Source organism: Mustela lutreola, chromosome 8, assembly GCF_030435805.1.
Source record: "Mustela lutreola isolate mMusLut2 chromosome 8, mMusLut2.pri, whole genome shotgun sequence".
Classification (NCBI taxonomy): Eukaryota; Metazoa; Chordata; class Mammalia; order Carnivora; family Mustelidae; genus Mustela; species Mustela lutreola.
Genome location: NC_081297.1, coordinates 96,861,012 through 96,874,414, shown reverse-complemented (window position 1 = coordinate 96,874,414; position 13,403 = coordinate 96,861,012). Strand labels below are relative to the sequence as shown.

At 33.5% G+C, this 13,403-nt stretch overlaps 1 protein-coding gene across 2 annotated transcripts; it reads right to left on the bottom strand.

Annotated features, from left to right (window-relative positions):
* Nucleotides 1-2,235: 2,235 nt before the first annotated feature.
* LOC131837975 (NKG2-D type II integral membrane protein-like) lies at nt 2,236-12,877 on the bottom strand. Of its 2 annotated transcripts, none has more exons than XM_059183623.1 (8): nt 12,715-12,877; nt 12,218-12,355; nt 10,299-10,397; nt 9,116-9,235; nt 7,969-8,040; nt 7,646-7,797; nt 5,735-5,841; nt 2,236-2,631 (listed from the first exon to the last, which is right to left on the bottom strand). In XM_059183623.1, exons 1-8 carry the CDS (start codon nt 12,746-12,748, stop codon nt 2,511-2,513), a joined length of 843 nt encoding a protein of 280 aa, XP_059039606.1. In that variant the 5' UTR covers nt 12,749-12,877; the 3' UTR covers nt 2,236-2,510. The 2 variants fall into 2 exon arrangements, with proteins under 2 accessions (XP_059039606.1, XP_059039607.1); XM_059183624.1 differs by having other exon boundaries at nt 10,299-10,370.
* Nucleotides 12,878-13,403: the final 526 nt, after the last annotated feature.

The window sequence follows — 13,403 nt, the reverse complement described above, 5'->3', positions numbered from 1 at the left end:
TGCCACGAACAAGTTCTATAACCTTGGAAAGCTTCAAGTAGTCACTTCTTTCTTCTGTCAAATATTACAATCTACCTTATTTGTTTGAGAATAAATTTGGTTAATATATATAAGTCACTTGTAATTGCACTTGACAGAGTAAATTCTAAATGTATGCTTGCTATTATTTTATTTTATTTTTCTTAAAATCTCTAGGCTTTCTTGAGGAACATATTTGGTTTCTGAAACCTTTTAATTGCACAGGAAAAATCAGTGCATGTTTGTGGGAGCATTCTTGCTATTGTCAGTCAGACTATACACATTCTTCTGAGAACTTCTTCCCCTTCCATACATAAGCCTATACCTAAGGTGCCATATATTGATGGCTTAACTCACCCTTACTGTGACATTGTTTTTTTCTAGTAAAATTAAATAGGAAACTTTCTCATCATAAAAGTATCTGCCTGAGAGTGGTTGTTATCTATGTTTCCAATTACATGGAATTACCATCATTATGAAAAAAATAAATAAAACTGACATGGAAAGAGAAAGGCAGAGAAAACATCACTGGTGGGTGGTAGAATTGATGTTTCTGGCTTATTTTCCCTGTGGCTAAGCTCTATTGTTACCTTCCTATGGTTTGTTCATTCAAACTTTTCTTCCATTAGACATAAGAACCAAGTACATTTCCAAAGGTTTCCCATTTTGTTCAAGCTAGATTGAATCCTGTTTCTTTTTTTTTTTTTAAGGTTTATTTATTTATTTATTTGACAGACAGAGGTCACAAGTAGGCAGAGAGGCAGGCAGAGAGAAGCAGAATCCCTGCTGAGCAGAGAGCCTGATGAGGGGCTTGATCCTATGACCCTGAGATCATGACCTGGGCCGAAGGCAGAAGCTTAACCCACTGAGCCACCCAGATGCCCCTGAATCCTGCTTCTGTTACTTGTAATTAATGAAGTCAACCTGACTTATAGAACAGGTAAAAGGACAGGAAAGTAGTAACGACAATTAATTTATCTGTGTCAATAAACTGAACATCATCCTAAATGAAAAGACTGTTCCCTAATGAAAACTTCAACTGCAAAACACTAGGGAGCAATTTTAAAAAGATCTGTAAAGGAGACTATAGGAGCAGAGTGGAAGAAAGAAAACCAAGATGGAGCAGAACTGCTCAAAATAAAATAATACTGTATCCAAAAACGATGATGATGATGACAAAGTGCCAAGAAAAATGAAATAAGTAATCCAGTAAAATTCTGTAGATAGAGCAAACATCACAAGCATTGAAATATATTGGATCTTTGAGTTTAACATACTTCCTAACATGTATAAAAAAACATAAAAAGACATATGAAAAAATTCAAAGCGAATGAACAAATGAATGACTACCAAACAGACCATTAGTATTTTAAACAAAAACAGTCTCAATAAAGAGGAGAAAAAGAAGATACAAATAACAGTGTTCTGAGTAATTATTTGAAAGTGAGAAAATACATAATTTGTGTAGATTCTTCCCTCAAGTACATTTACTTTGAAAAGAAGCCTAAATAAGGGGCTAATTGAAGGGGACATGAGTAGAACCAGATAGGTGCAGATACATAGTTTCTGTCTTGGAAGTTAGGTATTCTAAGGGGAACTAGTTGCATGTATGTGATGGGGAGATTAATGGCATAAAACTTGAACAGGGGAAGTTGTGGGGAGCTAATCCAGTGTCTATTCAAAAGTAGCCTTTTCCACTAAAAGGGGAAGTAAGGAATTAAAGATATAAGTGAAACTGATATATTTAAAATCTGGTAGGAAGACTTCTGTGAGCAACTTTGGAAATAGATGATTTCAGAGATTTGATTTATTTTTTCTTTTTTTGTGTGATCTTGTTACTGTTGATAATCCTGTATTTTTTTACATTCTTGTATGTTATGTGTTAAATCATTTACTTTTATTTCCCACTGTATTTGTTCTAAAGGCTTATTTCCATAGGGTCATAACTATAAATGAATAGACTTTAAAATATAAAAGAGGTCCAGGGGCACCTGGGTTTCTCAGTGGGTTAAGCCACTGCCTTCAGCTCAGGTCAAGATCTCAGGGTGCTGGGATTGAGCCCCGCATCGGGCTCTCTGCTCACCAGGGAACATGCTTCCCCTTCTCTCTCTTTCTGCCTGCCTCTGCCTGCTTAGGATCTCTCTCTGTGTCAAATAAATAAATAAAATCTTTAAAATATATATACATATATATAAAAGAGGCCCAGAAAGATTAAGTGTAATAATAAGTGATATGTTTATTGGTTCATTTCTATAATTCTCACAGAATCAAACAGTTTCTGGATTTCTAAACTTTCTGTATTACTTGGAGATTTCTGCTACAACTTAAGATCTTGCCTTCTATCACAAAGTCATTTATCATTTTCTGCCATGAAAAAAAAAGTTACAAATAACATGAAAAAACAATAAAATAAAGACCGGCAGATCTTGAGTCTGTAATATTATTGAGGTGTGAGCTTCATAACTTTTCTCTTAACTTTCTTCTTCTGATTTTTAGAGGACACTCTTCTCACACAAGCATGAGGAGTACTTAGTGCAGTTATCAGTACCAACAGTGTGTGAATTTACATATACACATTTTCCCTGGAAATCCAGACTTGGCTCTGGCAAACCCCTGAGAAATTAAAAAACACAAGTCATTGACCATACTCACCATGTTCATACTAAATGATATTATTTAAAAACCACTATGTGAAATTCATTATGCCCAATGCTGTCAAGAACTCAAGGCTGTAAAGACACTCTCCCTCTTTTGCATAAAGAACTCATGCATTTATAGAAGAGATGAATATAGGCACAGTAAATAAGTTTCACAAAATGTGATAATTATATACAAGTGGGAAAATATACACCAGTATAGAGAGAAAGAGAATGATCTGGCTGGAAAATTATGGCAATAGCATGATAGGACATATGACCTGAGATATAAAATTATGTTTTAAGTACAGATTGGCATAATAGAAGCCATTCAATTATGCATGCACAGCTGCAGTTGAAGGAGGGACACTTTGCTTATAAAAACATTACATTAGATACTCAATATTAGTAATGAAATTTAGTATATGCATATATACACATGTGTGTTTTGGTGTCTGTGTATATCTGTGTCTGTGTAATATGTCAGGACCTTTCCCTGTGCTCTGATGAGTTCTTCAGTTTACAAAGTCATCACTGAAATAAATGACATACAGCAGATGCTATCAAATACTCTGGTTGAATTTAGTCCTTGACTAAAGATCTAGAGCATTTTAGGTATTGTCAGTAAAACTACCTTTCATCAACTCTACAGCAAAATTAGTTGTCTAGTATTGTCTGGAAAAAGTAAAGCTTATCTACTCAATTATTAAATGCATAATACATTCTTTTTCAAAATGTCAAAGAAATTAGAAAAAATTCTGAACTGCATAGGAAAAATAAATTGTCAAAATATTTTATACATTCTTCTATTCATTAATTCCACATACATATTGAGTATTCTGTGTAGCAAACATTGTACAGGGTTTGAAGCAGAGAATATTCAAGTTACAAAATTCTAATAAATAAAATGATCAACCATGTCATCTAATGTCATCCTGAATCTGATTACTAAAATTATTTTTTTCATTTGACAGAAAGAGGATCACAAGTAGGCAGAGAGAGAGGGGGAAGCAGGCTCCCCACTGAGCAGAGAGCCCAATATGGAGCTTGATCCCAGGACCCTGAAATCATGACCTGAGCCGAAGTCAGAGGCTTAACCCACTGAGCCACCCAGGCGCCCCTGATTACTAAAATTATTAAGAAATGTTTTCATTGTCATAATGTTTATGACATTCTTCCTTCCCTAGAAGATTGATGAAACTTACTGTTTTTGTGGGAATGTGATTACCCTATATGAAGAGATAGACCATGATCACATAAGAAACCTGATAAAGGGGTACCTAGGTGGCTTAGTTGGTTGAGTGTCTGCCTTTGGCTCTGGTCATGATCCCAGGGTCCCAGGATCGAACCCCATGTCAGGCTTCCTGCTAAGGACACTGCTTCTGTCTCCCACTGCTCATCCCATTCATGCTGCCTTTCTCATTCTCTCACTTTCTCCCAAAATAAATAAATAAAATCTTTTTAAAAAAGGAAAACATATAATGATACCAAAACCTCCATTTAAAAAACATTGTATACTTAAACGAATTTTGAGATGGAAATATTAAATCCCTTTATCTTTTATAATTGTTAATTTGAAAATGATATTCTTGTAAGATAAATTTATTTGGGCACTTATAATGAAAATATGCCAAAGATATATCTTGCCTTTCTCTATAATTTAAAATGAAAGGATGTGATTTCAAAGCCAATATGATATTTCATTTGGCAAAGGAAGAAGAATAAAATTCATTATTAAAACCAGAAAAAGTAATAAATAACATTATCAACCATGGAAATAAGCAGACTCAGAATTTAACACAATGGTATAGGTTAAGTCCAGAAAAATATTCAAGGTTGTTCACATGTTGAAATATTTACACAAACCATGAAATATTTAAATGACATGTGAAATGAGTTAGGTTATTTAAATATTAAAATTTTAATATATGATAAATATGACATTAAATTCAGTGATTAAAAATAATCATTTAAACAGTATTCTAACAATTGGCTCCCTAATTGAAATATACATATTGGGGATAGACAAAATTATAACTAACGTGAATACACATGTACATGCTTCAACTTTCCCCATCTTATGTCAAAACAAATTTTAAATGTGTAAAGACAATCTCAGTATACCTGAACGTTAACTCTTTGCTCACTTAATAAAAGCAAATAAACTTAAACAGCAAATCACTAAAGGAAAATACTGGTAAGAATGTCTAAAAGAGTGTTTAGAAACTTAATATATAAGAAGCTATAGCAAAAAATAAAAAAGTAAATAGGATAAAATGGTCAAAAACATTATTATAGGTTATAGGAAAAATCGTTTCACTAAACATCAGAAGAATATAACCTTAAAGAACAAAATAAAAATAATCAGCTATCAAAATTATCAAAACTTTGAAATTCTAAGTTTGTCACACAGTGATGAAACAGATGTATACATAGATAGATAGATACAGAAACACACACACACCCACACACTTGCCGTAATTGTCTAATGCAATGTTTCTGGATCACAGTTGACCAATATGTACTAAAACCATGAAAAGAACACAAACTCTGTAGCCAAAGAGTGAAATTTTATACTTCTAAGAACAACAAAGACGTCCCAAAGTTTATATATAATCATATTCTTCTTTACATTACATTTCTTTCTTTTTTTTAAGATTTTGTATTTTTGTCAGAGAGAGAGAGAGAATAAGAGAACGAGCACACTCAGGGAGAACAGCAGGCAAAGGCCGAAGCAGGTTCCCCGCTGAGCAAGGAGCCACATGTAGGACTAGATCCCAGGACCATGGGATCATGACTTGACCTGAAGGCAGATGCTTAACCAGCTGAGTCACCCATTTCTTATCTAAAATTGTAATTAATCAGATCATCTAATAATAGAAGCATATTTACACTAATTTAAAAATATCTGAATAACTTTATGATTTATAAAATTGCTGACAGTATAATATGAAATAACAGAAGCAAGAAATAAAAATGTCCAGATTCTGTCCCAGGTAATCTTCTCTATTTCCTCAAGCTCTTTAAGCAAAAGACATTAGGAAAGGAATAAAGAATTGGGTTATATATTAGAAACTTACAGCTCAGGAGAAGGAGAGGAGCCATCCTCCCACTGCCATTTATTGTCCTCCTCCTTGTAAGACAGGCCAAGCCAAGTATGATTTACTGTAATTAATTTCATGATATTCTGGATGGAACCAACAGATACAAAAGCATTAATAAGAAAAGCACATCAGAGATGAAAATATGTAACTTGTGTCAGGCAAGAAGTAAGGAATCATAAAAATAAAAATACTGCAGTCTATATATGTCCAGTCCACTAATAAAGGAAACATCAAAAAGTTACTTAGTTCTGTAGTGTCTGTGCTTTTCTCAAACCAGGAATAAATATGAAGAAAAAGAAAAGATAGCTAATAGAAAACTGTATAATCAGCAGGACATTGCACACTAAAAATAATATTTTAACTCATTTTAGCACTTATTAAACTCTGTGACTATTCTTCTAGATTAAAATATATCATTGAACAAAAATGAGAAAACTCCCAATTTGGTGGGATTGGGTCCAGATAAAAGTAAACATCATATACACAAATGATATGTAAGAAGGTGACACATTCTATGAAAGAAATTAGAGCACGGAATCACAATGTGGTATCACCTCACACTGGTGAGAATGGCTAAAATCAACACTTGTTGGTAAGGATATGGAGAAAACGAACCACCGTTTTGCACTGTTGGTGGAAATCCAACTGTGCATCCCCTGTGGAAACCAGTATGGAGGTTCCTCAAAAAATGTAAAAAATAGAACTACCCTATGACCCAGTGACTGCACGACTGGATATTTACCTAAAGAATACTAAAACATTAATTTGAAAAAATATATGTATCCCTATTTCTATTGCCACATTATTTACAATAGCCAAGATATGGGAGCGGCCCAAGGTGTCCATCAATAGATAAATGGATAAAGAAGATGTGGCATAGCCATGCCACATCTTCTTTATCCAGATAAAAATATATGTTTATCAAAAATAAAAAATTAAAAAAAAAAGAAGATGTGGCATATATATCTCCAGTGGAATTTTACTCAGCCATAAAAAGAATAAAATCTAGTCATTTGCAACATGAACGGAGCTACAGGGTATAATGCTTAATAAAATACACCAGTCCGAGAAAGACAAATACCATATGATTTCACACATATGTGGAAGTTAAGAAACAAAACAAATGAACAAAGAGAAAAAAAGAGACAAACCAAAAACCTACTCTTAACTATGGAGAACAAACTGTTGGTTACCATTGAGGAGGGGAGGGATAAGTCAATTCAATGGTAAGGATTAAATATCACTCTTATCAAAACATAATGATGTCATTATTTCTGTCACTGAATTAAATAGAATGAGTTAATTTTGAGAAAAAAAGGGTGCACTTATGATGTACACTGAGCAATATATAGAATTGTTGAATCACTGTGTCATACACCTGAAACTACTATAGCACTGTATATTAATTATACTGCAACTAAAATAATAAAAGAAATTAAAGATCAGGCAATGAAAAGAATAAAAATTAGAGCAGGGTCAGAAGGACTAGGCATACAAAGGAAGGCCTCTGGAGGGGTAGAAGAAAAGGTGGGCACTGATGCACAAGTTGCAGTTTTAAATGGGGGTTGTCAGGGTGGGTATCATTGAGAAAATGGAAACAGAATGAATGCTTACTTGAAGAAGGTGAAGTAGTTAGTCATGGTTATAGGAGAGAAGAACATTACATGCAGAGGGAACAGCACATGCAAGGTTTCAAACAGGAAAAGTATGCCTGGTATGTTGGGAAAGAAAAGGTGTTCTGAAGTGGAGCATACCAGGAAAAGATGAGTGAAAAACAAAGCATGGGTATTGCTTTCTCTGGTTTTAGAGGTGCAGGTGAACAGTTACTTTAACTGGTACCTATCACATATTCATATCTCAGAATCAAAGAATAAAATACAATCTCACCTCCAATCTACCCCCTTCTGTCTTAAAAAATGTAGCATTCAAAGAGACACACAGATCAGAACAGTTTAACCAAGAAACCATTTCCATGGTTTGATGGTAGCAGTGGTCTTTGTACTGAACCCAGTGCTTCAGAAGATGTCCACACTCGACTCCTAGGAAAGAAGATAATTATAGCTCAGAGTCCACAGACCCTCAAAGCCCACAAACAAAGCCTTATTTCTTCAGACCTTTCCCTTTTAAGATATATAAAATTGTTATTAAGAATTATTATTTTTAAAAAAAGAATTACCTACTCAGAATTTTCTCGATTTCTCCTAAATTACCTTGTTTTTCCTTTAGTTTGTGTAAAGCCTCAATGAGATAATCCTTCTGGCTCTGGAGCCACTCTAGGGTTTCTGCATAGAACAGTAAGACTTAATAGATGAAAATACACATTATATGACATTATTGTTTTTACTATCTTAAGGGTCATAATAATGAAATTCTCAAGTGGCAAATACACAAATAATTCTGGTTTAGTTCCCTTCTCTTCTGAATTAGTTTCATCTCTAGCTGAAATAATTGATTGCTTAGAAACCAGCCTTTTAAAATGCAGAACATAGTGTTCATAGTCAGCAGTGTTGTATTATTAATTCAAAGTTGCTAAGAGACTAGATCTTAACTGTTCTCAATAAAAAATTGATAAATATGTGACATGATATATGATGGTAGCAATCATACTGTAATATATAAATGCATTAAACCAGCATGCCACACACCTCAAACTTACAAAATGTTACATTGTAAAGCATATCTCAATAAAATAAGAAAAAAGAAGAAGGAAATCTGTCTTTAACAGAACCTATCATGAAAGGACTCTCAAATGATTGATTCAGTCATTCAGTATAGATTTGATACTTTGCAGGAAACAAATATGGTAATACGAAGCTTTTGTAAAATATTTATTTATGGTAAACAGGCTATTTTATATTATAATTAATTAGCATAAAAGAAGCTTTATGATGACTCCAGTATTTCAAACTTCTCTCCTTAGGAGACATTTAGAAACTATGAAAATACTACGATTTTTCAGATATTTAAGTTCTCCCATTCCCCATGCTCCCCAAATATCTTACATGTACCTCTGTTTCACACCTAAACACTTTGATTTATTTTCAGTTTATACTATTTCTCCTGAGCCTCCTAAGGGCAGGGATCATGCGGATCACAGCCTGGTGGCTGGCATTTAATGTGCATTGAACAAATGTGAATGAATAAATGAGTGAATAAGCTAATTAAAATAGGAGGCTCTGTCTCAAAATGTGTGACTCAGTTTCAGAGGATGATGGGAAAAAGAAGCAAGAAACTGTCCAAACTGTCATGCTGCTGAGTCAGAGAGCTCCTCTTAAGTTTCACAATCAGCCATTTCAGGGCTGTAGTAAGAACCAACTTGCGTCCTGTAAAGAGAGTTTTTTCTAGCTCCCACATTACCTTTGTTTCGGTCAAGAACTTTTTGGATCTTTAGAAAATTTTCGGTTTTGTTTTGTAAAGACTCAATCCATTCGTTCAAGATCTTCATCTTGGTTGCTGATGCCTCAACAGTGTGAAAGTCTAAGAACAAGAATTCGCAATATATGTAAGCCACATGCTTAATTATGAAACAGCAGTGTATTCAATTATAAAGAATATATTTTTTTAGTTTCCTACCTACTGAAGGTCTCCATAAATGTTTTTAAAAGTTGTAAAAAGTTATTTGGCCAAATACTCTCTCATTTATCCACTATTATTTCTAAAGTCCACATCTAAATCTAAAATATCACCATGATTTCCTTATGAGTTTGAATACATGTTTCTATTAATAGAAAAATGGTCCAATTCAATTGAAACAGACAACAAAAATGGCAAACATGATTTTGAATAAACCTTTTGGCGTCATGATTTAATGTGTTGATTTAATGTGCAGAATTTCATTCCCTGATCAAAATTATAGTGTTTTCAGTATCAAACTAGTGTTATCAATGAAAGAGGAACATTTACTTTTAAATCACCAGTTGGGAATAATTTTAGTAATAATGAAAACATTCTATTGATCTAATTTAGGCTGCTGGAGATACTGAAAATTCAAACAAGTTATAAAAGAAGTTACTTTCTGAGTTCTAAATAAATACAGTTGTAAATTCATTGACCTTATTTCTAAGCAAATTGTAATTTTCAAATAGTAATAATAATAATTGTTATTATCAAAATCTCTACAGTAATTGTAATAATATTGCTTCCCTAGAAAAATACTGTAGTTACTGAGAGCTTACAAAGTTAAATTCCTCCATATACTAAAAATGTTGTGATAATTTCATGTCATTTTTTTAAAAGATTTTACTTATTTATTTAAGAGAGAGAAAGAGTTCACATAGGCAGAGCAGCAGGGTATGGGGGGAAGCAGGCTCCCTGCTGAGCAGAAAGCCCAATTCAGGACTCAATCCCAGGACCCTGAGATCATGACCTGAGATGAAGGCAGAGGCTCAACTCACTGAGCCAGCCAGGCACACCTAATTTCTTATCATTTTTTGCCCGTTCTTTTTTCAAGGCAACAAAAGGTTTACCAAAAGCTATTATCTGAAGATGATTTAAAGAAACATAACCTGAGAAAAGTTTTCCCCTAATTAATCAGACTTACACTGATATCCAAAGAACCCACACAACATCAAGAGCAGCAGGGTGAAGATTCCCACGATCACAGGAACGATTCCTTGCAGAGTAAAGGAAAAAGAGGGAGCTAAGAAACAGAGTAAGTGATAATCAGAGATATTGTGAGCTTCTATTGTTTAAAAGATTAACACCATTATTTTCCACTTGTTATTTTCTTAAAATATCCCCAAATTTCTAATACTATCCAATGTGTGAATTACTATAAACTTTTAGGCTGAATGCAAAGGGAGAAAAAAAAAACAAAACACTTAAAAGAATGTGCAGAAATGAGTTAGCATAGGGGACCTGACTACCATCCTTTGAAAGGTCTGTTTTTAAGGTTGGCCTTTGGCATCTAGAAACCTATATTTCAAGATGGTTCCTACCACGGTTATTGACAAGAATGGTTCACTATTCCTAAACTGTTTGTCACACTATATAATTTATGATGAACACCTACTTTCCTTCTGGAAGTCTGGAATTTTGTTACATGTCAGCCAGAGGTTGCCTATATAATCACTCCCAATTAAGATCCTGAACATCAATTCTCTAATGAGTTTCCTGGGAGGGCAACATTTGATACACATTGTCACATCTTACTGGAGGAATTCGTGTGACCCATGGGACATACCCTGGGAAAAGACCCTACTCTCCACCATTCTTCACTCCATGTACATTTTCCCCTTGCTGTCTATGCTTGTATCCTTCCATTGTCATAAATCTTAACTATAAGTACATGTATCTGTGCGAGTTCTCCCAGTCAATTATCAAACCTGAGCATGATCTTAGGGACTTCGACCACAGGTGAAAATTTTACATACAGGTATTAAATAACCTTAAATATCAGGTATAAAATTTCAGTTCAGATTACCTTATCCTCACTAATATATTCAGATGAGGAAGTACTTAATTATTTTAAATCTCTGTTATTATTAAGATAAAATTCTTTATTTGAACTCGCTGACTAGTAGTATATTCTTCTCCTAAAGGATTACTGAAAATCTTATGGAATTTTTTAACTGGATGATATTTGGTTTTAGGTGAAACATCATCTGTAATTTCTTCAGTTTCACCACAATAATATGTTACATTGCGACATTCTGGAAACCAAACTTCCAGCCATCATTGTTTATAGTGTTTTCTACAGACTGTAGTGTTAAAAAAAAAAAAAGTATTTGTACTTCTGAATAATTAGACTTCTGAAATAAGGTGAAATTCTGCCATCAAAGAAAATGGTTATATTAATAACTAATGTCCAAATCATTTCTTCAACTTTCCGAATACAGTAATGGTAGTTATCAACCAGAGACAATTTTGTCCCTACAGGACATTTGTAAATGTCTGGAGACATTCCTGGTGTCACAACTGAGGGGTAAGTGTTACTGGTGTCTAGTGAGTAGAAGCCACAGATGCTGCTAAACATCCAACAATCACTGAACCACAACACTTACCTAGCCCAAAATGCCAGAGGTGCTGAAGTTGAGAAATCTTGCTCTACTAAATTTTTTTTTTTATAATCAAAAGGAGGCAATCATATAGTAGGGTTCTACCTTTCTTGTCTTTTTACAAATTTTCTGAAATTTAAATCATGATCATGTTTTAAATTTTGAATTTTGATCATGTTTAAGTCTCTCAGTCTCATCTCAGGAAATAGGTCTAAAGTTGGGCAAATGGCTTTTTTTAATCTTTGAATATTTTCCTTAATGTATGAAATTTTCAAATGTCTTTGTGAGAAAATACACTTTTATTTTGCTTCCATATACATTCTGAAAATTTTTGTATCTCTATATTTTCTCTAAGTTGTAAAATTCCCAAATAGTAACAGAGAAAATTAAAATCAGGTGAAGAAGTACCATAAGATAACAAAGAGAGGACATAAGTGCGTAAAATCTGCTATGTATACTGTACCATTTATCCTGGTATGCTCAGAAACTGGGCTCCATTCATGCTCTGGAGGAGGAGGAAGCGGAGAAGGAGGAGAGGGAGGAAGGTCAGGAGATGGTTGCAAGTCCGCAATAGGTATTGTCTCTGTCTGCTCTGTGGTTTCTTTTAGCATAGAAAATAAATTGAGATTAGAACTTAATTTAAGAGATTCATGACTATTTTAAAAAATTACTGGAAAAACAATTATAGTAGTAGACATTCAAACCACATTTCCATTCAACAGCCCACTCAGCTAAAATTATTTAAATGATTGATTACACTTTAGGTTGAGCCAGGAAACAGATCATTATTTCTGTTAATTTTATTTAAAAGCATCCTTTCAGTATGTCTGAAAAATATTAAATAAAATATAAGAACTTATGCCCCTGTTATAGTCATAACCAGCAGTAATGATAGACAAAGATAATTAAAACATTACTTTCATTAAAATGGCATAGGATTTTGAATATAAAAATAAATACCTGGAGGCAGCTCAGAGTCTGAAGCATTGGACATTATGAAGCCTTCTAGATGATTTCTTTATCCCTGTAGTGAAGAAGAGCCCACAAAGATGCTGGTAGGTGAAGGAAGAGATTCGTTCTCTACTATCCTCCCAGAGTTGATGAAAAGTCCAGACCTACTCTAAGTAGGGCAGCTACTTACAGTTGTATGAGACTAACTTAGTTTGGTAAAAACCACAAAGGAAATGTGAAAATAACTGGATATATTTCTAACCATTTTGAAAAAAATTTTTTTTTAAATTCCCATTTAATTAAATTATGTAAAATAAGACTTTTAATAACATCTGATTCGTGCAAGTAATAATCGAAATAAATTGGGAAAAACCACCATCATAAAAAATTGTAATTGATAGTTCATAGTGAAAATTTTCATGAGAATTGAGTATGTACTGAAGGAAGACATAGGTGTGTGAATCTAAGGGTCTAGACAACTAGAGGAATAAGAAAAGGAACAATACTGGAAATAACAGATATCTGTTAAAGAGAGATTTAAATGACAACCTATAATAAATGGCTATTGAAGATATAGACCCCATAATAAAATCTGTAGATCTAGATATTGACAGTTTGGCTTAAGGTTTTTCCATACCACGCCTCTCCACCAACTTTTTTCTTTTTTCAAGTAAAAACAAGTTCTATTTAAAGAAATA

Excerpts from the sequence above, each read along its gene's own strand:
- LOC131837975 (XM_059183623.1), bottom strand. The coding sequence starts at position 12,748 with ATGTCCAATGCTTCAGACTCTGAGCTGCCTCCAG. Across the intron at positions 9,236-10,298 it reads TGGGTTCTTTGGATATCAGT|ACTTTCACACTGTTGAGGCA; the intron begins GTAAGTCTGATT and ends TCTTGTTCTTAG. Across the intron at positions 8,041-9,115 it reads AGTTCTTGACCGAAACAAAG|AAACCCTAGAGTGGCTCCAG; the intron begins GTAATGTGGGAG and ends TGTTCTATGCAG.